At 50.2% G+C, this 26782-nt stretch overlaps 1 protein-coding gene across 1 annotated transcript; it reads right to left on the reverse strand.

Moving 5' to 3' along the window:
• Positions 1 to 15920: 15920 nt before the first annotated feature.
• LOC119389222 (uncharacterized protein DDB_G0271670) lies at positions 15921 to 17078 on the reverse strand. The gene has a single exon (XM_037656425.1). The coding sequence runs from the start codon at positions 17076 to 17078 to the stop codon at positions 15921 to 15923; it is 1158 nt and encodes a 385-aa protein (XP_037512353.1).
• Positions 17079 to 26782: the final 9704 nt, after the last annotated feature.

Below are 26782 nucleotides of genomic sequence, written 5' to 3' on the forward strand. Positions count from 1 at the left end.
CAAGTTTTATTATACCAACCCTTTGTTGTGCATCTGATACGTTCTGTACATTCCTCAGTTATAGTTTTTCTGCATATTTATTATACGGTGTGTTTTAGCCCTCCATACAACCAAGCTGTTGTATGACTTGTATTAGTCACTGCAAAAAGGCGCCCGCTGGAATCCTGCACTGACGTGTGCTGCACTGAAGGTGAGGCAAAGGGAAACTTTGCATGACTTTGTGGCTCAGTTGGAAAATTTTTTCTCGCTTAAAACAAGGATTACCCTTTCCAAACTTTCTGTATATGATGCAAAGAAAGCATACTGCAGAATGATGTATGAGCTTTTTTATTTGGACCACTACGCTGCGAAAATGAAGCGTCCAGACCAGTCCTCATAGTATTAGGAACTCTGGCCAGTCCTCATCCGCAGTATTGGTCAAGATGCTATTTTTGCCAACTTTGGCACAATTGTCGACTTTTCTGCTTTTCAGTCCCTGCAGTATTTTGATCATTTATTATAGGAACATATGCAGTCCATGATGAGAATACATTCCTCGCAGATAAAGCTGCTTTTCCTAAAAATAAAGCTGTTAAACATGCCGCATTTTGCGATGTTTCGTCATGGCCAAAAATGATGGAAATTGGAACAAAAAGGAATAAACTGCCATGGTCGTGGAAGACCAGCGCTTTCACATTAAGGAAAGAAATGTTTCGCTGTAACGGTTTGGAGCAGTAATTTAGTATAAATTATTTTACATAACAGTTTCACTTCTGAGTGCAAAGTTCGAAGCGTCCTTTAGGGATCACAAAAATTTCCCCCCTAAAATTTTGCATCTATTCACATATTCTAGCATAGGCGTGCACAGAGTTCTCCATTATGGTAGGCCAAGTTTCACCGCAGCCCACCTCTTGTTGGTCGAGTCCGAATGAAAACAAGCTCCGCCATGGATGCAAAACTGAAAATGAAGCGATGACGTGCTGCTCACAGAGGCCTGCAATTGGTCCTCGGCTTTCGAGGGTAAAGGCGGGAAGTAAACAGTTCTTTGAATTATGCAACATCAAGGGTTCTTGGTCGCCATTATTGTAAGAAAAAACACATGCGTAGCCACATGGGCGTCGGCAGGATTTTGTCTGGGGCGGTGGGGAGGGGGCGCCCCTTTTGCACCCCTTGCCGGCGCCCATGCGTAGCCATAACCTTGAACATTAAAAAAATGAAAGGTTCAACTCTGAAAGGTATGGGGCAGAATTTGCGACCTCCGTTAAATGACTGGGGGGGTCCCATCTCCCCCCACCCCTCCCCCTTTGCGCATGAAAAACCACTGGGACCACTTTGTATGGAATGACCCAAATATACATGCATGCTACCTAAAACATTACGTTTGGCTGAGCAGCGATGTCGGAATCCCTGACGAAATTTACTAGGGCGCTTAAGTTTCGGTCCTAAAACCAGTGACACAAACGTGCTTCTGTACGGGAAACTCCAACTGTCTGTGATACACTCGAGAAGTGCTTGAAGTCGCCGAAATAAGTAAGCGCTATTGGATGGAGCATTCATGCAAATATTCTGTGGGAGGGACAGTGATGGCTGTGGGCGGAACTGACACGTGGAGACCGCTCAGTGTCGTCGAAAAGCTCGCGCCTTTCGTCGGGCAGTGTGTGCCTTACTCATGTTCCGAAAGGGGGTAGCACGAGTCGCGTCGCCGAGCAATTTTGAGCGTATCGAATCAGTCAACAAATCGGGCCATTCAGCGACTTTCCAATCCCCACATTCAACGGTGCTTGATTGACCTGTGAGGATAACCTGACCTTGGAAGTGAGCGTGACGCCCAAAGTCCGAATTGATCTCTTGGCAACCCGACGAGCAGGGAACCTTCGTGGAAAAGGACAGCGTGGCGCTTACCAATGCTTCGTTCTGCGAAGACTTGTTCATGCTGTTATGTTTAAGAATTGCGAGTCACCGCGAAGGAATGTGGCTTCGCCTTCACGCCCTCTTCCCTTCAGTTACAACGAGTTGCACAGAGCTCTCCCTCCCTCCCTCCCCGAGCGCACACACACCTCAAAGTAGGCAGCTTCAGTGTACCAAAATTACCAGAATTAATTACAACAGGGATGAGCACGTGGCACAATGCTTGCGCACACTTATGGTACATTCGACTGGTCGTTTTCGAGCGCTCCAGAGCGCTCTCGCGACGCGCGTCACGTTCGGCTGGTCGAAATCGAGCGCTCTGAATACATGACGTCAGTTCCTGTCTTCCGTCCGCCATCACCGAGCACATACGTCTCAGTGACCGCGCTGTGTTTACCTTCGTGCGCGGATCGTTCGGCGAAGTGCGCGTGTTTTGATAGTTTGCCTTGCACTTATGACGAACGAGAATCGTTCAGGACATTATGCAGCCTGCAGTTTCGTCAGTGGTGTCGCACGTAATGGTTGAAAAAGCTTCGCACGAGTCACCTACAGCGGCGCTCTTCACCGCCTGCATTTTGCGGCGCTCAAACTGCACAGATTTCGTCGCTGATTGCTGCATAAAACTATGGCCCAAAAACATGTTTGGCGCCCAGTCGGGGTTCGTTTCACCGGATAGCTAAGAGGGCCTCCGGAAAACCAAGGCGCGATCGCTGTGTCCAATTCGGTGCTTCGTTTCGACAAAACCGTCCTCGCGCATAACTCCGTGGTGATACACTCGGCGAAAAGGTGAGGAGATTCGGAAGCATAAATATGGCTTATGCGCGCGTAAACAGGAAGTACCTCGAACGTCGCACAACGTTTGTCTGTGCGGGTGTCACTTCATAACAGGCAAGTTAATATGTGCTCCGCTTCTCGGACAGGTCTTTCGTGCGCTCGCACGGCTTTCTGATCACGTTTGGCAAACAGTACGTCCCCGCGCCTGGTCTCTCTTTTTTTTTTTATTGATTCGCACTTCTCGTGCAGCAGCCAAATATTGCACAAATCACCGTTGCGATGTGCAGCGCCGGGAAATGCGAGAGCCGCACAGCTTGAGTCGGTGTCGTCTGCTGCCATGTGCTCGGTAATGGCGGCGCATGCCGCGAAATCGTATCCCAGAGTTCCGCGGTGTGACGTAGTTGCAAGTTATGTATACGTTCGCGGGTTCTTTCAGAGCACCACGCTCCATCTCAGAGCGCTCTGAGGCGCTCTCACTTTAAAGTCGGAGCGCGACCGAGATCTAGCTCCGGTCACGTGAGTTTGACGATTTCCGCCAGTGCATCATCCGCTGCGGCGTTTGTAGCAGAAGTTCTGTGCGAGCGCCGTTCGTGTTCTGCAGTACGCTGCTTCGCAACCTCAAGGACGCACGCTACACGAAGCATGCCGAAGAAACGGCACGCGAAGGCTTTATCCATGCCATCGGTGCTGCTTTCTGCCATGGAAGCCGAAGACGACGGTAGCAGCAGCAGCGGCTCCGACGACATCCGTAGCGTTTGCGAAGACAAGTTTGATGAACTGTTCGCCCCCCCCCCCCCCCCCCAAAAGGATATCTAAAGTTATTATGTTGGAAGCGCAGTCCGGACATATACCGAGAAGGAGGTAAGCAATGAAATGAAATAAATACCACAAAATAAACTACAAAAAAAGAAAACAAAAGTTGTTTTTTCTTATTATCAGTACGTTAGCAGTTTCGCAAGGTTTTACGCAACGTACTTCCGCTTTCGGTTTCTGGTTGCTCCAGCGAGACGCTGTACGTTCGGCTCGGACAAGCTTTCTCCGTTTCCGATCTCGAGCTTCTCAGGTGTCGTAGCAATCTGAGTCAGAGCGTGGCGGCGCACAGTCGAATGTACCATTAGACAACTCCAGGGGAGTTTCTACACAATCGTTTTTATTATGAAGTCGAATCTATACAACACCGTGCAGTCCGTTTCACCTTTTCTAATTATTCACCCTGCACTAACATTTCGCAGCACTAATGAAAGTTCGCGCTCAGCTTGACAACTTATCTCATCGCCGCAGAACTGCCCACCTTTCGCTTCTCCACAAACTTTATCATCACCCATACCTTCACCCATACATCTTCGAAACACCAACAGCTATCTTTCCACGCACAGACCGTATCTTCAAGATAAAACGTATAACTTGTCGCTTATGTTGATTCCTTCGGTCGCCGAACAATAGTTGCATGGAATAACCTGCCATCCCACATTGTCACTCAAGCAGATTTCACAACGTTTCACGAACTTTTACGCAACATTTCCGAGTAGATATCCACCGCGCGTACTTTTTTAGGTTTCTTCATATGTACAGTCTCAATGGAAATATTGGCACTGGTTGCCGGAGCGGCAAGGTTGGGACACGCGGCGCTGTTTTTCCCGAGCACGCCGATATCGAGAGTGCCAAGCGCATTCCGTTTCCCAAAGCAGAGGTGGCCGGCAGAAAGCACTCCAACAATTAAACAGCTTTTTCGGGACAACTGCGATAAAGATATACGGTTGCTCGCAACTCGAAATCTCGCTATCGGCGTGCTTGTGAACAACAGCGCCGCCTGTCGCGATTTTGCGGATCCGGCCCCCGTCACAGTTGTGCTAATCTCTTTCCGTTTAGAGTGTACTTGCAGTGTTTAATTTTCTTGTGATCATTTTGTCAACGATTTTCACGACCATGTACACGCTGGTTTTCGTATTAATTTGTTTGTTAATTGCAAACTTTTGTATTTTACGATCATGACTTCGTTTTACTTTTTTTCCCTGTATACTGTATTTGTTAGTGCCCTTAATTTACATTAGTCAATTTTCTATCTCTCTAATTTTCATTTTTTCTAATGTATCTTGTTTTTTTAACACGAAAGTGTTTTATGCCGCGGTCCACCAAGACTTTCATGACGTATTTCCGTCACGGAAATACGTCAGCAAAATGACCGCCATCAAATGGCAAAAAAAACTATAAGGAATAGTTCCGTTGCCAGGAGTCGAACACATAACCTCTCGGTCCGCGATGATGGCTGGCGGGCGTTTAGCCCACTAAGCTACCGTCAAACTTTCTTTTTGCTTTATTGCAATGTTAATACATTATATACATATGCACATGTGCCACACATCACTCACCAGCATGCGTAAGGCTGGCTGCATCTACTCATGCACTTTTAACTGTTTCAATGTATCTAATATACAAATCATTTCATCACTTGCCCCTCGGTGCTCCAGCACTTCTCTGAGCTTCGTGATCTGTTCAACAAAATAGGCGTTAACCGATCGCGCTTGGGGCTCAGCATTTCGTATATCCATACGTGACCCCCATATATGTTATAAAGACCTAGAAGCGTGAAAAGGTCATACGGGACACTATTTCCTCGATCAGGCAGAAAAAGAATACCGTAGCCATCAACTGGCAGTTCCTTCTTCAGTGCTCTCTGCAGAACATCCCAATAAAACATAGCGTCCCAACAGTCAATAAAAAACATGTTCTACAGTTTCTAGTTTGTTACACAAAAGACAATTCACTCCCCACGGCACAAACATGCCTCGTTATTCGAGCCATGTTCTCACAGGTAGTGTGCCCGTGTGAAGTTTATAAAGAAAAACGTTTTAATCCCAGGTGGAACTAACATCTTTTTGATGCGTTTCAGGAAGTCCCTCCCCGATCCCTCCCTGCAAATGGTTCTGTATACAGAGGGGCTGGAAAAACTATGTCTAGTAGGTCTGTAGCGAGAGAGAGACGTGAAGGCAGCCGACGTGGCCGTGCCGAAGTCTCGCCACTTTATTCGAAGGCCCTAGTACAAGCAGAGCGGCAGCGGCTGCCGGCGTCCAGCCCCCAGGAGCGTGAGCTCGTTCTACTCCTCGCGCCTCGAGCTCTGAGCATGATCTGCGCGAGAGGCGCGGCGCGTAAATGGTAAAACGATGATGATGATGCCGCTACAGATTACTCCCCCCCGCAGAAATGAAGCCGAAATGAAAAACTATGGGGGCGTATATACAAGGCTGGTGACGCGAGACAAAATGTCCGTGGGCAGTCTAGGTCGTCAACGGTGAAGGACTGTCGGGAACCATTGGGTCTCTGGCGGGCGGCTCTGGGAGAAGCGTAGAGGGCGGGGGTCGCAACGAATGGACGCTGTAGGCAGGAGCGAATGCACCCGAGGCCGTACACGTCGGAGCCGAACCAACAAAAATGGCTGGAGGCGATGACAGACGCTACACCGGCAAGATCGGCGAAGGGAACCACTACGCGCACTCGGTGCACGTTGTCTTCGGCGCGAGACGAAACGCCGTCGTGTACGGTGGGCGTGAGCAGAATGCGGCAGCTTGCGACGGAATTGGGGGCTCAGCACGGAGGATTGCGCTGGGGCACATCGAAGGCGCCGGCATGCATGCGGCCCTGCACAGGTTCTGGCATGTCGTGTCGTAAGACACCCAAAACGTCGTAGCATTGTGCGCTGTACGCCTGTGGTGCGATTGGTCATCGTCGGTGCTGTGATCAGCGCGCTTGGGTGGTGCTCAGATATCGTGTGGGCGGCGTCGTGTGTCAAAAGCTCCGGAGGAAACCCGTGGTGCAACCGAGCAAGCGTAGTCTCTGCAGGTTCTGACGGTGCAGCGGCGCTCGGTGAAGCATCTACGGTAGACGGCACATGAGGGCCCGTGCGCAGGTCGGAATACTGCACGTCTGCCGTCGTGGCAGGCGTGACATTTGCATGCGGTGCTGCCTTTGATGAAACAGGCATGTCATCCTCAGGCGATACCGTCATCGTTGCCGCGTCCCGCATGTTCGGCCGAAGTTGGTGAGGGGCACGCACTGCTGCTGCGGGAGACGTCGAGGGTGATGCGGATCGCTGCTGGCAAGAAACGCAGAGCCTAGAGGTCGGTGAAAGATCGTGCTCGAGTACCGTCGTCGGCGAAACCTCCGCGAGCGAGGGGCGAACAGCGGGCGAGAGGTTGTCCGTGTCAACTTCCAGGTCGTTCGGCAAGGCAGCCAGCGTGGAAGCTGAGGTCAGGGACGTGTCGAGAGCCGGCGAGGACAGGGACGACGGGCGAATGGCGGGCATGCCTGATGGATCGTCGGCCGAGGGCGTCGAAGAAACGCGGCTCGTGGCGGACTGGTCGATGGCAGCAGCAACGTCGTCGGGCGCTGGAACCTCGGGCGTAGGATACTGAAAATCGTCGGGCGGGTCGTCCGGCGCAGGAACCACTGCGCTGGTGGCCGGACGAGAGGTTGAAAGAGACGTAGCCGGGGAAGGTAGGTCGCGGTCATGGGAGGGCTGCGGGCCGGGTGGTACCGCTCGCGTTGGCGGAGGGGAAACCCGGAACTCACGGGTCCCCGGTAGCGGGCGGTACGTCTCGCCATAGCGAGCCAGCACCGCAGCGCAGAGGTCGTCGTATGGCTGCGGGCTGGATGACGACGCGGCGGACAGATGACGCAGCTCAGCTGGGAGGGCGTCAAGCAGGATGTCGTGCATCAGTGGCTGTGCGGTGACGCCGTTCACCGCGAGGCAGGCGTCGAGCTGCATGAACCACGCTCGGGGGTAGGCCGAGTGAAACGGCGGAACTGGAGGGCAGAGTCGCGGAAGCATGGCAGGGGGCCGCTCGGCGAAGGGCGTGTTCTCCGGGTCACCAATCGTAGCGAGAGAGAGACGTGAAGGCAGCCGACGTGGCCGTGCCGAAGTCTCGCCACTTTATTCGAAGGCCCTAGTACAAGCAGAGCGGCAGCGGCTGCCGGCGTCCAGCCCCCAGGAGCGTGAGCTCGTTCTACTCCTCGCGCCTCGAGCTCTGAGCATGAGCTGCGCGAGAGGCGCGGCGCGTAAATGGTAAAACGATGATGATGATCGTGAGCGATGATGATGATGCCGCTACAGGTCTTATAAGAAATCTATAGGAAGAGACCACCTAGCATAAGTAGCGGGATACTTTATACGGACCGTTGTCCATGGTGGAGACAACAAATTCAGGTGATAGCTCCCGGTGACATGACCTGAATTATTATGCGGATGAAAGGGTTTTGCTGATCTCTTAAGAACAAGAATCTAATAATCACCTGTTTCAAGAACAAGTGACTTAACCCCCACCCACTTTCTTTGACCTCCCGGAAAAGATTATTCCGAGTGGTTCGCTCGTATTTAGAATTCCAGACAAATATTGCAAATATATGAAAAAGCTGAATATTATTTCTTGTGCAGTACAGAACCTGGAGAACATACCATATTTTAGCTGCAAAAAAAAAAAAAAGCAGAAAAGGAGTGCCTTGCCATCATCTGGGCTACTTCCAAGTTTCGCCCCTACATCTACGGCAGGCCCTTCAAAGTTGTGAGCGACCACCACACCTTGTGTTGGCTAGCTAACCTGAAAGACCCTTCAGGTCGCCTCGCACGGTGGAGCCTGAGACTTCAAGAATGCGACATTACCGTCCGGAAGAAAACACTAAAACACTCCGACGCCGGCTTCCTGTCTCGTGCCCCCGTCGACCCACCGCCGCAGGACGACCAGGATGATGACTGCTTCTTGGGGACCATAAGCGCCGACGACTTCGTTGAACGACAGCGAGCCGACGCGGAACTCAGGGGCCTCGTTGAATACATTGAGGGCCGGACCGCCGTTGTTCCGAAAGTGTCCAGGCGTGGATTGGCATAATTTTTCTTGAAAAACGACGTCCTCGTAAAGAAGAACTTCTCTCCGGCACGGGCCAACTACCTTATCGCTGTACCAGAAGTTCTGCAGGCCCTTCACGACGACCCGACGGCTGGCCACCTCGGCTTTTCCCGCACGCTCGCGAGTATACAAAAAAAGTACTACTGGCCACGCCTTACCGCCGACGTCGCTCTCTACGTGAGGACATGCCGGAACTGTCAGCGACGCAAGACACCGCCGACAGGGCCAGCAGGACTTTTGCAGCCCATCGAACAACCTTGCCGACCGTTCCAGCAAATAGGTATGGACTTATTGGGGCCGTTCCCGACGTCGACTGTCGGAAACAAGTGGATCGTCGTAGCTGCCGACTACCTCACCCGCTACGCCGAAACAAGGGCCCTGCCCAAAGGCAATGCCGCCGAGGTAGCCAAGTTTTTCGTTGAGAACATCGTCCTGCGTCATGGTGCCCGAGAAGTCCTTATCACCGACAGAGGTACGGCCTTTACTGCTGACCTAACTCAGGCGATCTTGGAATACAGCCACACAAGCCACCGCCGGACCACCGTCACCGCGTACCACCCAAAGACCAACGGCCTGACCGAGCGTCTAAATAAGACCATCGCCGACATGCTGGCCATGTACGTCGACGTCGAACACAAGACGTGGGACGCCATCCTTCCGTACGTGACCTTCGCGTACAACACGGCCGTACAAGAAACGACGCAGATGACGCCATACAAGTTGGTCTAAGAACGGAGCCGGCAACGACGCTCGACGTGACCGACGAGGAAAACATCGACGTGACCACCTACCTACACTGTAAACCACTTTGCATCCTTAAGGGGGTTTCAAGCAAGCAAAACATCCTTTTGCCTAAACAAAATATGCAAAAATTAGGGTGTCAGGGTGTTTTCCTTCCCCAAAATAGCCTTTAAGCGGTAATGCTCCAACTAAACACCCTTTAAGAGTTATGGGTGTTAGGGGTTATCGAAACACCCATGGCCAATACCACAGCGTGCCGGATGATAACTGGGACTCGCTGATTAAAATGTCGTTGGATCTTAGGCGAGTTTAGATTAAAAGATATGTCTCTTTTAGCACTATCTACAAGCGTACCATAAATTTACGCCTATTAGTAAGTAGCTAACAAACCACTTATCACGGCTGGAAACCTCGTGGGTTCGAGCGCGCGATCGTTAATTTTTTGGGGACTGTTTTATAGCGCCCAGTCGCAGTTTCGGTTTCAAAGAGCGCCGAGTGAGGTGGCACCCAGAATGGTTTTTGTGTAAACATAGCTGGCTACGTGAACACACGAAACCGCGTTCACATGAGCACCGCGCGGGCAACTCTTTCCAGCGAAGGCTCCCTGTGTGCTGCTATAATCCTCTCTGGGATGTCGCAAATATGCGTGACTCCCCAAAAATGCACTGCCGAGGCAAGGACGTCAAACTTTGTACTCCCGTGCAAGTCTGCCCCCTCTTTCCGTTGAAAAGTTTTGTTTAAGCCGGCCGTAATGTCGATCCTGCCGCAAAACTATCATCATCATGACCGGGTATGTGCCACAGAATTTGGACAAATCCCACTACTCACCGCTACGGCCTGGCCTAGCAAGGAGGTTGTAAAGGGAATTGAGCATGATGACGAGGGAAAGGAGGAGGGGAGAGAGTAAAGCGTAGTAGAGAAAGAATGGGAAAGAGAAATGGGAAGGAATGCAGAAAGAAAAAGAGACAGAGGGAACACCAACGAAAAAGAGAGGAAGAAAAAGATAAAAAAAAAAGTTCTTCACGAGGCGGGATTCGAACCGGCGTACCCTAGATCCGAAGGCGAGCGTCCTAACCACACGGCTGTCCAGGCACACTAGAAGAAGAAGCGAGCAGATCTAGAGAGCCATGGGGCGTCTTAGGAAAGCGCATGCTCCTAAGGGGAAAGCCTCGCAACTCGAAGAGACGTGTGGGTCGACGGGGAGTACGAGCGGCTACGGGCCTGTGCTTCGCTGTGCTAAGCTTTGCGCGACTTAGTGGAAACATTAAATTTTTTTTTCTCTTCAAAGTGAAAAATCTAGGGAATTTAGAAATGTAGCACCGCTTGATGTGGACGCACTCACGTTGACACCTAGTGGCACATAATAAACACTGATACTCGATATGCACTCCTTCAAAGCGTCGTGAAACGCGAAGAGAAACGCTACGCGCGTCGTGTCTTCCCTCTAACCTGGCCGTTAACTCTCAGAGGGCGAGTGGTGGTGGTCGTAAAACATTTATTCGAACGGGGAACGCGGTGCGACAGCCAGGCGAGCGTCGGAGAGCTATTTTTCGATATGGATGGAGTCTAAAAAACTTTATTGCAAGGGAATTCAGGACCTCCCAGGCCCCCCGGGGTCCCCGCGTGACGCCACCACACTCAAACGTCTCAAATGTCTAATTTTAAAGTCCATGACGTTGGCAGCCCGGCGGGCGGCGATCTTCTGCCTTGCCGAGTCCGTGGAGCGTAGCGAGGTCTCCCAGTCCTCGCAGGCTTTGAGTAGCACTGACCCGCCGGGAGGAGGAGAAGACTGACAGGCCAGGAGAATGTGGGTTTGCCATCGGTGCATTGCAAGGTGGGATGGGTCGGTAGTGGGAGAGGAAGGAGGGGTAGGTAAAGTCCGCGTTTGCAGACTTTCTTCAGTGGTTATTGAGGAAAGGAAAAAGGCACCTAATTTCTGTCTGCCTTGAGGCGACACGGCGCAGTGCCTTGTAGGGGTGGGGGGATGGGGCTAAAAAGAAAAGTAGAAAGAAAAAGGATAGTGGTAAGGGCACAGCGACGGAGAAGAAAGAGATAGGAAAGATGGGTTGGGAGCCGGTCACAAGAGTTCAGGAACGGGACCACGATCGGCTAGAGGCACGGTGCACGTCGGCGACGGAGCGGCGAAGCCCCAGTCGTTGAGAGGCGCACGGCATGGCGGACGAGGCAACCGTCACGGGGCGTCTACGGCGAGCGGCACGAGTCCGTCCTGAGCGGGCGAACAGGGCATCGCGGGACACGTCCGTCTTGCATGAAATCCTCCGAGCGACTCGTTTGCAAACGGCGCCACTCTTCCCTTACTACCGGTTCCCTGGTAGTAGAGAGTTTTAGCAAGTTACGGAAATACGGTACGCAAATACGGTAAGGCAGTACGGTAGCGTTCCTCCTTTCCCGCTGGTTGTGCTTTTGCCGCTCCCCGTTCCAGTGACAATGCGTACCCCATACGGCAGGTGTCTCGTTAACAATGCGTGGGCTGGCGGGCAATAATAAGCCGTGACAACCCCACAGTATATTTCGAAAAAGCTTTTGTGGTGTTGGGGTGCCTTCCCGGCAAAAGGTCGACGACCTGGAAAGGAGGAGCGGTACCGTCCTACGGTAGCGTATTTGCGTACCGTATTTCCGTAACTTGCTAAAACTCTCTAGTAAGGGAAGATTTGGGGGGGGGGGGTATATTTGCCTTTCAGCACGAGCATTCGCAGTGAGCTCAGCAAAGGTGCACGCACGCTCCTTGGAGAAACCCTCCATGAGATCCACCTGTGCCCGGTTTCTCGACCCTCGGGCTAAAGAATCGGCGGCCTCATTGCCAGGGTTTCCCGAATGCGCGGGCACCCAGATGAGCTCAGCGCTGCAGGAGGAAGGGGGATTCTGGGTCAGCATGTGGAATGTGGTAGGGTGAACTCTGCCCCTATAGCATAATTTAGCAATGCAGCTTTAGAATCACTGAGGATGTAGGTAGCACTGGAACTGCCGAGTGCTAGCGCAATAGCGATCTCTTCCGCTTCTTCTGGTTTTGTTCCATCAGGTAATTCTTTTATTAATGGAGGGGTGTTCGGTGTGTAGGCCACCGCTGCGGCATCGTGCTGATCCCTTTCCCCGCAGTACGCTTTATAAAGAATTGCTGCTCTGGCTGGATGGATGCTATGAAAGAGGCTTAGGCTCACCTGATCATCATCATCATCAGCCTGTCTACGCCCACTGCAGGGCAAAGGCCTCTCCCATGTTCCGCCAATCAATCCGGTCCTGTGCTTTCTGTTGCCACGTTATACCTACAAACTTCTTAATCTCATCTACACCACGAGGCTCACCTCGTGGTGTGTTAAATCGTTGACGAAATTACCCTTCTATTGGAAACGCGCAGAATGCGACGGTCGTAGCAACGGCGCGATCTTTTTTTTTTGAGCCTATAGCATCCACCCATCCATCCAAGAGCACTGTGAGAGGAAAGTGTGAAATATAAAAGGCGCGTTCATGTAGCCTCAGCTATGTGTTTGGCGGTATCTCAGTTGGCTAAACGCCCGCCAGCCGTCATTGCGGACCGAGAGGTAATGGGTTCGACTCCTGGCACCGGAACTTTTTGTCATAGTTTTTTTTCTTTGCCATTTGATGGCGTTCATTTTGCTGACGTATTTCCGTGACGGAAATACGTCGTGAAAGTCTTGGTGGACCCCGGCATATAAAACACTTTCGTGTCAAAAAGCACTCGCAAGGATCATGGCAGCCAACACAAACTCGTGATGCAGGTGGCCGTTTGGTTTTTTACATGAAAACCAAAGGTGCGTTTCGCGTGCAGTGGCGCGAAACGCACTTTAAGATTGATTTTAAAAATGTTCTAGGCTATATTATCCGTTGATAGGCTTGCGTATCCACACAAATCTACCCACAAGTTATCTCGCCGTCGAAATTCTGGGTCAGTACTCTGTGTTGAGGCCCCCCGAAGAGCCAGTGTCCTTGACGCAAAACGCGCCATGACGAAAAATGCCCCCCCCCCCCGCCTCAGATGCATGCGGACCCTATTGTGAGCGAGTGAAAAAACTGTGCGCGCAGCCGAAGCCTCCTCTGCGCTTTACTCTGCATAGTAAAAGCCACGTAACAGCTGTTGTTGCGCATGAAAGTGTCGGCGCATTACGTCAAACTAGGGCGAGTTGCTGGGGCGTCGGCTGTTGCCAGCGGCGCTGGTTGGTGGCGAGGAGGCGAGCGATGGAGCGTGCACGTCTTTGCGGGTCGCGGGGACAGCCGCACAAGTGTGCCGCAGCGGAGGAAGCACGTGTCGCTGCTCTCGAAGACGAGGGGATCCCGAGTTGCGGAAGTGAGAAACGAAACAACGACGGGCGAGGTGTGCGGAAGACCTAAATGCACGTACAACACCGAAAGGGGCTCGCATAAGGCGTTCGAAGGGCACACTTTAATGCCAAACACACGTTCTGCTCATTTCGCCTCATCTTGTCTCACATGACTGAGGCAAGGCTTTCGCCTTCTTGTGTTACAAGAGTGCAACGGCAATAGCTGCCGAACTTCTTAGTTGTCTTTTCAAGCGTTTCACACCTAGTTGTCACGTGAATACTATAAACGCAACGGGAACGGGCACGCTTATGTGACCATCACGGTGACGTACGCTTGAAGTTCTGACGACAGTCGCTTCCTATTGGCTAACTATAGTGGCGCAACTGGTCTTGCAGGCAAGAAAAAGGGAGATTTGGACCAGTTGGATTGGGTTCGTGTTTTAAATAGCGCAAAAGACACGCGAGCGCTGTCTGTCCTCATCTGTGTGTCTTTGTCTCTCGCGTTGCTTATAGGGACTGTCTACCGTCCTTCATCGCTTTTCTTTTTTTTTGTACCACAATAGAAAGCGTACCGTCTGAAGTGTCCAACCTTGCAGCGGTTTCTTTGGAAAGTGAGTAGATATTTTTAAAACAGAATTTTTCGATCTGCGTTCGGTCTTCTTCCATTGGCGTGAAACGTGCCCACAACTATAGTGTACTAGAACAATTTTCTAGTACACTATACCCACAACACTGGTTGGTGGACGCGATGACGATTGTAGTGCCGGTAAACATTAAAACCGGAAGCATATGTGACTTCTGTAGGATTACTTTATTTTCGCTGAACACTATTGTAATGAATGTAACAGTCGTTTTCTGCGGGCTAGCGGTTAAATGAAGCCTTATTATGCGATTACAGAACACTTGTTTTGCGTCAATCGCAGTATATGCGTTTATTTAGCACTGCTGCCGCAATCCAAGCCAAGTAGATTCATCAGAAAGAGACAATAAATGCGCGCCTTCACAGCGCAGTACATGTGAGGCATCCTAACAATACAGCGGCGCAGTACGACCAGGTACGACCAGCGCGGAGAGCCGCATGGCATAGCGCACTAGTTGAAGCAGACGAAATCGAAGACGGTGCCGCAAGCAGCGCCACCGGGAGCCTTTTTGTATGCGTGAAAAAAAAAAAAAGCAAAAATTACTCTCTGGCGCAACCGAAAGGTGCCTCAAGTGCGTAAAATACAAATTAAGTTATGTACATGTTTGTTTTTAAGCAAAATTAGTCTACCTGCGAGGATTTCTTGTCCTACCAGAAGAGTGTATCGCCGCTGGGTGACGCCAGCGGTCATTTTTTCACGATTTTCAACACCTAATTAAAAATATAATTCCTTTTTTATGGGGCAAAAGCATGCTTGTTGCCGCCGATGTGATGAACGATCTTCTCATTTTCACCATAATCAGAAAATTTTTTCCGAGCGGTAGACAGTCCCTTTAAAACTTGCAGGCAAGGGTGCTCGCATGCGCAGTGTGTAGCGTTGTACCTTGGCCGAGTCCGTCGTCAGCACAGAAGGCTTTAAAAGCATTATTGCGCTTCTTGCGGACAACTGGTCTTAGAGACAGACTAAGTAGTGTCATTTTCTCGTTTTCTTTCTTTCCCCCTTTGTTTTTCTTTTTCCTTTTCTTGCTCTCCTTTTTTGAAACATGTCTCTTCTATCATCTTTTATCCCCCTTACCCCTTCCCCCAGCGCAGGGTAGCCAGCCTGTCTAAGAACTGGCTAACCTCCCTGTCTTTCCGCTTGTTTCTTCCTTCCTTCGTTGTACGTGGAATAGCAATGGTGGAGAAATACTGCGCCAGCCGAAGAGTTATGCACTTTATCGCGCTAGCGAAAGCATACATCACTGTGGCGGCGATGAACCTGTTTCTCCTGCAAAAAGATCGTCCTTTTTTTTTTGTTCGCTGTTAGCACAAATGGCAGAAGGCCATATTACCAGGTGTTTGTCGACAATGTCAAATACAGGCAGTATGGTTAGCAGTTCAAGATATGTTTGCGTAGCATATGTTGCGTAGCATTAATCAATTAGCTCGAAAAGCTGCGGTAACACAGCTAGTACAATCCCTTTTGCAATCACCTTTATTTTTATGACGAGCGACTGAAGTACAGGATTGCTCTTGCGGTCTCACATTTCGAATACAGTGTTCACACGCCGTCACAATTGCGTTGGATACCATATCGCAGTTCGGCTTGAATAAGCGTCGTCAGCCCAAAATACCGGTGGAAGAAATACTAACGGCTGCTAGAAGGACGTGCCGTCTTAGTATACCCACAGGTGTGGGTATACTTCAGCGTTCGTCAGAGTCAATCGCTTCCTCGGAATCCTGCTTGGTTTCACAAGACGGGCTATCGGTAGGTGTATCCTGGCCAACGCCTGCCGAATCCCCGCCTTCAACGTCGCTCGGCTCCGACCCTTGAACGTACGTGCGGTCGACGAGTTCGCGCGGCTCCGGGTCTTCTCTGGCAGCAGAATGTTGCTGTGAGGATGCCCCTTCCGCTATTTTCGGTCTCGCCATTTGATCGACTGCCGAAGCGATAGCGGACGGTGTACCGCTCGTCGACGGAGCGGTTAACGACGACGTTTCCCCAGCGGCGCTGTGACTCGTTGACGGCAGGGAACTGGTGGAATCAGCGGCTCGAGAGACATCGGGATGCATTGGAGGAGACGCAAATGGCGGCTCTGTGATGTCTGCGTAACGGGCAATTGGTTTACATACCTCGGAGGGCCGACCGATGGCTTGGCGGAAAGTAAGCGGCGATGGAAATCGAGTACGCTGACCTGCAGACGACGCCGAACCTTCAGCCGACTCGAGGAATGTTGGCGTTTCCACCGATGACGGCTGGCTGGCGCGAACTGGGTACCTGCTAGGATCCCACGGTATACTCCCGTCCTGCAGCGTGATGTAGCTGGAGGAAGACGAGCCGGACGACGTGCCGGACGACGACGACGAGCTGGACGACGACGACGATGAAGACGACGTGGCGTTGGAAGAGGAGGAGGTAAGGTTTTCCGTTGACTCGCTCGACGTGGACGACACCGAAGGGGTTCGCTCCGCTTGGGTACTCGACACGGCGCTGCTACTCTGAGAGGAGAGAGGCGTGGACGCCGATCGCTTGAGTTGTTTAGCGACCGGAGGAAGAGTAGGCGACGGATAGCGCAGGTTCCCGTCGCCCGGTGACAGCACGCGCACAGTGCCTCTCACCGAAGGTGAAGCCGGCGGTAGCATCGCTGTTCTGCACTCCTGCAAAGCCGCTGTCGGACCTGAAGGCGGTTCGTTCTTCGGCGGGGTACCTGCCTTAATCGCTCCATCAGGTTCTGGTCCACGGGACGCTTCAGCAAACGGTGGTCCTTCACTCACGGTCTCTTGCGTCTCTTCAGCAGTACCTTCTAGATCCTCGGTCGACACCGACGCATCAACCAGTTCGCGTGGTCGCGATTCCTCCATTTACGTGTACTTTTACGTCAAGGACAGAAGTACCGGAGTTCTTGGTATTTCGCGCTTCTTCGCCCACCTTGGTAAAAGTGAAACAGAATGCTCTTGTTCACGAGGCTTTTAAGGCTGACATTGCAGGCAATCGTCAAGCGTTGTTCACTATATCTTATACAGTTTCAGGACGCGTGTAGATAACACGCAGCCGCTACAAAAAAAAAGAGTGAGGGAAAGATTAGATGCGTAGGAATGCGACGCTTAAATATGATTCATCACCACGTGGCTTGTTCATCAAAACGCGTCGCCCATCTGTGGCACGTTCTGCATGACAACTTGAACAAAGTTGTTGTTTCGGTAATCCAAAGTACGCTGCAGAAAAAAAACGGAAAGACAACTGAAAAACAACCGTCACTTACGCCCAACCTTCTGACAAAATAATAACAATAAATAAATCTCGTTGGAATTTTTCCTGGATCATCACGGCGTATAGACGATTTTCCGCAGCTGGTTTGTTCAAGTAAAATCAGATGGCGCCACTGGACCGTGGCCTTTGAGTCCCTGGAAAATCACTATACATAAGTTGCAACTACGTCACACCGCGGAACTCTGGGATACGATTTTGCGACATGCGCCGCCATATACCGAGCACATGGCAGCAGACGACACCGACTCAAGCTGTGCGGTTCTCGTTATTCCCGTCAACGCTGCACATCGCAACGGCGATTTGTGCGATATTTGGCTTTTGCACGAGAAGTGTAAATCAACAATAAAAAAAAGTCACAGTTTCGCCGCAAGGGCGAAGCAATGAATGCGATAGCAAGAAACTAATGCTATGCGAAGTGAAGCTCGCCAATGAATACTGTCAGTTTGAACAGCGCTCCTGTTGCAAAGGCGGCCGAAGCAGCGAAGGAAACTAGCGTGCTTCAAGTGTCGAGCTGTGACACTTGATAGTTCGCGATCATCTGCTTGTTCGTTTAGCGGCGTCCCTTGAGCTCGAGTGACTTTCGTACACTCCGTAACATGAGCGCGAACATCACGGTGAAAGCTTGAAACATCCCTCTTCCCCTCACCACGAGAAAACCGCGCGAGCAGACAGCGGAAGGGCAAGGTTCTCCCTGCGCAAATAAAAGAAGAAGCGAGCGAGCTCGCCGACGACTTTTAAATGCGCCCGTCGCGCTCCTAGCGCCATCTCGCTGGTAATGAAGAAACGCTTATAAGCGCCTGCCGTTTCTGAGTCCATCCAGCGGTAAAGGGTGTGTATATAACGCTCGCCGTTAGCTACGTGGAGGATCTGCGTTTCGCGGCGTAGTGGTTAGCGCCACTCGCTGCGGAGCAAGAGGTTCCTGGTTCGATTCCGCGCTTCGGAAGCATTTTTCTGAATTATTTTTCTTTGGGGCTTTTATATATATGCACATACTTATACATATACGGTGCCTGACGGCGACGGCAAAATCCAGCCGAGACTGTCCATATAATTGCTATCGCAATAAAAGACCAGAAGCGGGGATTGTTTGCCAAACGTGTTCACAAACCCGTGCGACCGCACGAAAGAGCTGTTCGAGAAGTGGAGCACATGGCTTTGCGCGCGTTAACAGAAAGGACCTCAGACGTTGCACAACGTTTATGTGTGCGGGTGTCACTTCATAACAGGCAAGTTATGCTTCCGAATCTCCTCACCTTTTCGCCGAGTGTATCATCACGGAGTTATGCGCGAGGTCAATTTTTGTCGAAACGTGAAGCACCGAATTGAACACAGCGATCGCGCCTTGGTTTTCGGGAGGCTCTATTAGCTATTCGGTGAAACGAACCCCGACTGGGTGCCAAATATGTTATTGGGTCATAGTTTTATGAAGCAATCGGCGACGAAATCTGTGTAGTCTGAGCGCTGCAACCATTGTTGTTTCAACCATTACGTATGACACCACTGACGACACTGCAGGCTGCATAATGGCCTGAACGATTCTCGTTCGTCATAAGCGCAAGGCAAACGATCCAAACACGCGCACTACGCCGAACGATCCGCGCACGAACGTAAACACAGCGCGGTCACTGAGACGTATGTGCTCGGTGATGGCGGACGGAAGACAGGAAGTGACGTCACTTGCAAGTTATGTATAAAATCGTTGTAAAATCTTCGTTCCTCTGTGGAATAAAGTCGGTCGGAAGTTGGCGCCCGTCCTGTTTCTTCGTGTTATGTGTCCTCGTTGAACTTGCGCCGAAAAGTTTCCTCAGTTAGGAAAATCAACGTTTCTAGAGCTATAAACGTTCTGGAAAATGGCGTGGGCCGTGCAAAATGTCTTTATCCGCGCCGTGCCGTCTGCTCGGCGTCCTCGTAGCGTGTGCGCGCACTCGAGCAGACGACAGCGCTGGACAAAATTACATGGGGGCACCCATCGATGCGGGTCCCTTCCGGCTCGAATTTATCGCGTCGTTGTAGTGCGCTGTGTGACCCGTAAGTTCGAAACCTGGGCTTGTATTTGCTTTATGTTTGCGTCCTGAAGCTTCGAAAACAAGGTGTTCGTCATTATTTTGCACTATTTCCAAGATCTCCCTCAAACCCCCGGAGGCTTAGCAGGCTTGGTTAAACAAGCAGCTGATCTCATTATTAAAGACAAAACATACTTGATGATTTGTCTCCAGCGTGAGATGACACAAAGCGATAGCAGATTACATCATTTATTTATTTCTGTCAGGATAGTGGAGAAGTAGCAAGCACTAGTTCGGATCGAAGCGGGTGGTCACGTCTGCATGGGTGTTGCCATGTTGATTTGTAGCCACAATTACTGATGCAACAATTAAAGGCATGCTATACGCAAATACGAAGTACAATAAATATTATCTCGTATCGCCGTGGCGTAGTGCATGCCAAGCAAACGCAAAGGTTTCAACCTTGTCAACTTTTAGGCAATTACATATCGAACTATATATGTTTTGCTGTGCAAATATGTGACTTGCTTACAGCTTGCTGCAATCAGCTTGTGTGGCACGGCCACGGCCGCTTCGCTAGGCTGTTGCTTCCTTTACTAGATGCTTGAGGAGTGCCTAGATCTCTCAGGCTGCCAGCGGAACCAGCCTGCCTCGAGTTCTGAACAAACGCCGCGAGGTAGCGCTCGCGACCGACACTATCTAAGGTCCCTAGATTTTTATCTAGGGACCAACACTATCATCACGTCATCTGCCAAGAGATTTTTGTCTGCGGCCCATTGGGGCACTCCAGTCGAGAGTTTTTCGAGATTGCTGTGAGCGGCCGTGTCGGAAGTTGTACGAGATGCCAAAACTATTGGAGCGTCCGCCACATGTGGCGCTAGCGACCGACACTAGTGATAAGGAAACGATAACGAAACGGCGAAGCATGTTCCGATTGAATGTGGAGATATCCACCCAGGTGTACGTTTGGGCACTAGCCTACATGACGCTTTGGGTTTTAGAGACAGTGGAAAACTGAACAGACCCGCGATTGAAATAAGTAAGAGACGGTTAGGTTAGGGTATTGGTGGCAGAAAATTAGAGAGAAAGGACAAAAATAAATATTGGAAAAAATGAGGACATTCTGCCGTAAAGGGCAGAGAACGGGGCTGAAATTTAAGTTTTTTTTTTTCTGGAGTAAGATAGTTTTAATTGAAGTAAGGACACTAGGCCAACACTAAGAAAAAGAAGAGTAAAGGTTTTTCTTTTTCCTTTTTTTTTCTTTTTTTTTGTCGAGCCTGGTGGCACACTTGTCACCGCCCCGTTATAAAGGGGACGCTCATAGCATCCATCCGTCCATCCATCCAGTGGCAAGAAGCAGAAGGAAATGATTTCGCAGCTGGTTTTTCGCTCATGAGGTAGGCATATAGTTTATAATAGGAGGCAATGGCCAGGCCAAGGCCAGTCACGATCACATTATAAAACATGACCGCGCCCGTGAGCCGCCTAAAATCGTCTATAGCACAGCGCACGAACATAGGAAGAGAGGACAGAGTAGAAATGTATCGCTGACTTGCAACTTATCTTTATTTTGCAGGATACTCACCACGGTGGTCTAGTGGTTATGCTGCTCGACTGCTGACCCGAAGGTCGCGGGAGGGAATACCGGCCGCGGCGGCCGCATTTTCGCTGGAGGCGAACATGCTTGAGTCCCGTGTACAACTTAGATTAATGTGCACGTTGAGGAAGCCCAGGTGGTCCGAAATTTTCGGAGCCTCTCCACTACGGCGTCCCTCATAATCATATCGTGGTTTTGGGACGTTAAACCCTGACAATTATTAGATTGCTTTGCAGAAGAGGGTCACCTAGAAGTTTTTCTACTCTTTTCTATATTTGCGAGCTGTGCTATACGCTGTCCTGCACCAGTACCAACTCGTCCAAGCTTCTATACTCTTCTGTGGATGACTGTCGATGTAATTAGCAATCACAGATGTCGGTAGGATTTTGTATCGAGGCGGGGGAAGGTAGAGTGCCTCATTTGCACACCCCTGCCGATGCCCTTGTTAGCATTGAATGATTGCATCGACCGGCCATATTTAATATGTTGCTAGCGTGGAAACGTTATGTATGAGGCATGCGCTGCATTCGAGCTGCTCGCGCTGCGCCTTTTGGCGACGCTCTCGCGGTGGCTCCCCGTAATGGCGTGAGAGATTAAAGGAGTACTGACACAACATTTTGAAGGCGAGATAACTTGTAGGATAGATTTGTGTGGACACACACGCATCATCTACGAAATATCAACACATAATATATATCCTAGAACATATCGCGGACAGTCTCACCAATCGACGAGGCTGCTTGCAGGTTTAGAACGAATGACACTTCATAAAAACATGGAGAAGACACAAGAACACACGAGCAAGCAAAGCACACATAAAGAAAAAAAAATGCGTGCCGCGCCACTGCGCGAGAAACGCGCCTTTGGTTTTCGTGTAAACAACCAACCGCCCCCTGCGTCACGAGTTTATTTTGGCTTTTCAAAGGAAAGAGGGCGCAGACTTGTCCGGGAGTACAAAGGCTGATGTCCTTGTCTCTGCAGTGCATTCTCGGGGGCTGGGGTCACGGATATTTACAATGCCTCAGAGGGGATTATAGAAGCACCCAAGAAGCCTTCGTTGAAAAGAATTGTCGACGCGGTGCTCATGTGCACGCGGTTTTGTGTGCTCACGTAGCCAGCTATGTTTACACGAAAACCACTCTGGGTCCCGCCTCACTCGGCGCTCTCTGAAACCGAAACTGCGACTGAGCGCTATAAAACCGTCTCCAAATAGTTAACCGTCGCCCACTCGAACAAACGAGCTTTCCAGCCGTGATAAGTGGGTGATTACAACAAAAAAAAGCAAGATGCAAAATTTTTGTCAGTGCTCTTTCAAGAGGGAATATGGGAAGGAACGACTGGGAGTTTGACAGATGCATGTCCGGTTAGAAGAAGGTTACATATTGAAATGAAAAGAAAAGAAGGTGTTTCATGCGGAGGTAGCTCATATAGACTGCAGCCAGTCGCCGAAATCTATCGATGTCAGAAGCTTACAGCACTGCACGTGCTCCTTTCTGAACACGTGACGCCTGTAGCCGTGATCCGAGAGCCTCTGTCGGCGAGAAATATCTTGAGTTCAGGCGATCCAACGGAGTGCGTAAACGAACGGCCAGGCGTCGTAGCTGGCAAACGTATATGCGATGTTTTGCGGACTCCTCACACTGACAAGGTTGAAGTCTGGGCTTGTTGGTACAGCATCAATGTAGATTGCATGGCGCAACGAAACGACGGGACACAAGAAATGTGCTCTGCGGCAAAGGGAATAAATTTCATTGATGAAAGCTAGCGCTCCGTTGTGTGTGTCCCGTCGATTCGTTGCGCTGTACAATCTACAGTCACACGCACCAGTGCGTGTGACTGTAGATTGTACAGCGAAAACTGTCGCACGAAGGTGTTCTAGCCTTCTTAGTGAGGTGTGTGTCATCACAATCATCAGCAGCTGTCTGAGTACGCATACTGCAGGGCAAATGCTTCTCCCACATTTCTCCAATTAACCCGGTCCTGTGCTTGCTGCCGCTAAGTTATCCCTGCAAGCTGCCTACCTAACTTCCTGCCTCCCCCTCGCGTGCTTCCCTTCTCCTGGAATACAGTAAGTTACCTTTTTATCTTGCCTTCTCGCTACATGCCCCACCCATGCCCGTTTTCGCGTGCTTCCCTTCTCCTGGAATACAGTAAGTTACCTTTTTATCTTGCCTTCTCGCTACATGCCCCACCCATGCCCGTTTCTTCTCGTTGATTTCTAGATTGACACGCGTTTGTTCGTTGACCTGTTCTGCTCTCTTCTTGTCCCTTAAGCCTTAAGGTTACACCTATCATTTTCTTTTCTATGGCTCCTTAGTTTAAGAGGAGAAGAAAGAGGAAGGAAAGGCAGGAAGATTAACCAGACGCGCGTCCGGTTTAAGTCCGGTCCTTAGTTTAAGTTGCACCCTTTTCGCAAGCATCCAGGTTTCTATCACGTAGTTAAGTGTCGTTAAGGTGCTGTTGTTATGTACTAGGAGTCTGTAGGTCCGTACAGTAGCCAAGACACTCAGGGCGATAACAGAAAGAGTATAGTTACAAAGAGAAATCAGACATGCCGCCAGTATCGAAAAAGGAAGTAAAAAGAGCCTTGGAGGGAGGCGTGTTTAGGTCTATGCAAATGCAGCGTCCCCCTAAACCTTGTTGTGTAGCTGCAGCTTCACCGAAGGACGTAGAATTCTCAGGCGACCGTTTGAATGACAGAAGGAGGGACATTCTCATAGCCCGACAGACTGTCAACATTGTTGTGTGCATGGACAGTGTCGTATTTCACACCTTACTTCAGAATAACTTCTTCCTGTGCGAGTTGGTGCTTGCTAGACATGATCTAGTTGCGCAAAAACTCGAAAAGTCTGACTGTTTTCTTATATTTTCGAGTCCTTGCGCTACTATATCATGTTCGTACCATGCCGTTAGCATTTCTCATCGCGTTATTTGCAGTTCGCATTTCTCCTCGTATACAGGGTATCCAGTGATATATTATGATTAACATCTCTGTTTTGTTTTTTTTTCCTTTTCTTGCTTGCCTTACCCTCGTAAGTGTAGTGCAACGATCAGTGTGCGCGTGCTTACTGAGTCTCAGCAGAGCCTCAAGAGACGATGATGAGATACGAGAAAGGGGTGTGCCTTTATACTCCTCACCATGGTAAGGGGCAGTAGGAGAGGCAGGGATAGAGAGCCGAAGCTCGAGTTTCTGTGACGAATATTGGCAGCGAGGAACTTGGATTTGTATTTTTTTTGCCTCGCCAGCCATTGCATCTTGTCTGCTTCTTTTTGAGCGAACAACCTTAGAGACACATGCGCGCTGATCATATTCTATTCCAGGAAAGTACAATTTGCTTACTTTTCACAACCTCTATAATAACACGAGAACGCACGAAAACAGGCGACAGCTTCGTTGCGTGCGTTGCTCGTCCGTGTAAGAGCTCGTGGAAACCCTCTTTGCTTCGCCGGCACACAAACGGCCGCCGAAGACGTCCTCTGTGTAAACACGCGTGCCTACGACAGCGCGTGCTCTCGATGGAAGATGTGAGGCAAAAGCAAATCATAAATGTATACGATGCGCTGCAGAAACTTGTGGGCAGTGAGGCGGGAAGTCGTACTATGCTGTGCCGTGCGCAGCTGCTTGTAGTTGTAAGTGCGGTCTGTCTAAACTGCTGTCGCGAGCTCCGTAAACACTGCACTTTGCTTGAGCAATGTGATATACGTTTTTATCTTAGAGTCAGGGGTGTAAAAGTTGGTCGTGTCGCACCGCGAAGCTGCTTTCGGGAAGAAATGCTCCGTCGTACTCCACGTTACGCATTTTCAGCACATTTCCGAGGAGTAGGTGCAACTTTAGAACTTATTTTTATTTCTTGAAAGAAAAAAATTACAGATTTCCCATCTTTCGAAAATGATCGGCGACGTTAATGCGATAAGCGGTCTAATTGTCATGATAAGTGTGCACTTAGTGATATGTTCTTTATGATAGGGAAGTTAGCGGGAAGGGTGGCACATGCACCGCGTCACTCACTCACTCACTCACTCACTCACTCACTCACTCCACTCCTCAGCTCCTCACTCCACTCACCTTCACTCACTCCTCCTCACTCACTCACTCACTCACTCAATCACTCACTCACCCACTCACTCACTCCCTCACTCACTCACTTCACTCACCCTCAATCCCTCCCTCCCTCACTCACTCCCTCACTCACCATCACTCACCTCACTCACTCACTCACTCACCCACTCACTCACTCACTCACCCTCACCTCACCTCACTCACGTCACTCACCACTCAACTCCTCCTCACCTCACTCACTCACTCACTCACTCACTCACATCACTCACTCACCTCCATCACTCACTCACTTCCTCACTCACCTACTCACTCACTCACTCCACTCACTCACGCACCTCACTCACTCACTCACTCACTCACTCACGCACTCCCTCACTCACTCCCTCAATCACTCCCTCACCACTCACCTCACTCCCTACTCACTCCCTCAATCACTCACTCACTCCACTCCTCACCTCACTCATCACCTCACTCACTCACTCACTCACTCACTCACTCACTCACTCACTCACTCACTCACTCCTCACTCACCACTCACTCACTCACTCACTTCACCACTCCTCACTCACTCACTCACTCACTCACTCACTCACTCACTCACTCACTCACTCACTCACTCCTTGGTATCATTGCAGGAGCACAATAGTGTTTTGCTGGGTTCTGCTTTGTAATTGATAACCTATTATTAATAAGCCTGTGTGTTCTTTCCTGCTCATGCGTACCAGTTACGTTTCATAGGAGTACTCCATTATTTATTATTGCTTTGCCTTAAAGGGGTACTGACACGACTCTTTTGAGTTGTCGTTTTTTCGCGTCAAATGAAAGGTCAAGCCCTCAAGAGCCCAGAAAAGGTAGTGCTAAGCGCGAGCGCGCCCTGAAAAAGTAATTGCAGTATGTTTTTAAAAGCTAGTTTCAGTTCCTACTGTACCCTGACGTCACAACACGGTATGAGCTTCTAGTCACGTGCTTGCACAATATATAGTGACGTTTCCACGTACAAGCAGCCATTTTGGAAGTTTTGATGACGTATAAGTGGCCATCTTGGAAGTTTCGGTACCTAACGTCATCACAACAAGCCAGACTGCTGCGTGAAGTCACCAGAATTTGTACTGTAGCCTGACGTCAAGCTAGTGTCGATATCAGTAGGTGCGCCACGGAAAAATTGACTTTAATATCAAATTAAAATATCTTATCAGCATTTGCTGAGCTTCACATTTGCTCATAGCCGTCTCTGCATACAGGAGATATGTATGGCAGAGTAAACTCGCCTTCGAAAAAAGGTGTCAGTACCCCTTTAACCTTCTTGTCCTGCCATATTTTTCTTTCTTTCATACTTACTTCACCCCCTTACTGAAGGGAAAAGAGGCGTCGTGCCTCTTTCAGTGGTAGTTGTCAGCCTGAACACTTCATATTCCTCTGTGTACTTTGTATATGTGCGTTTTCATATCACCTAAAAATATTTGTAGGAAGCTCGCTTTAGCGGAGGCAAGAAGTACACGTGTTGACAGCTCGAGAACAGAGCTTATACTGTCATTTATTCACAGGTTCGCGGCGCGGTGGCGGCGGCTTCTCGGTGTTGGGATCGTTGTCTCGTTACGAAAGTATAGCATCGCGAGTTGACGTAGTACAACGACG

This window comes from Rhipicephalus sanguineus, chromosome 4, assembly GCF_013339695.2.
Source record: "Rhipicephalus sanguineus isolate Rsan-2018 chromosome 4, BIME_Rsan_1.4, whole genome shotgun sequence".
Lineage (NCBI taxonomy): Eukaryota > Metazoa > Arthropoda > Arachnida > Ixodida > Ixodidae > Rhipicephalus > Rhipicephalus sanguineus.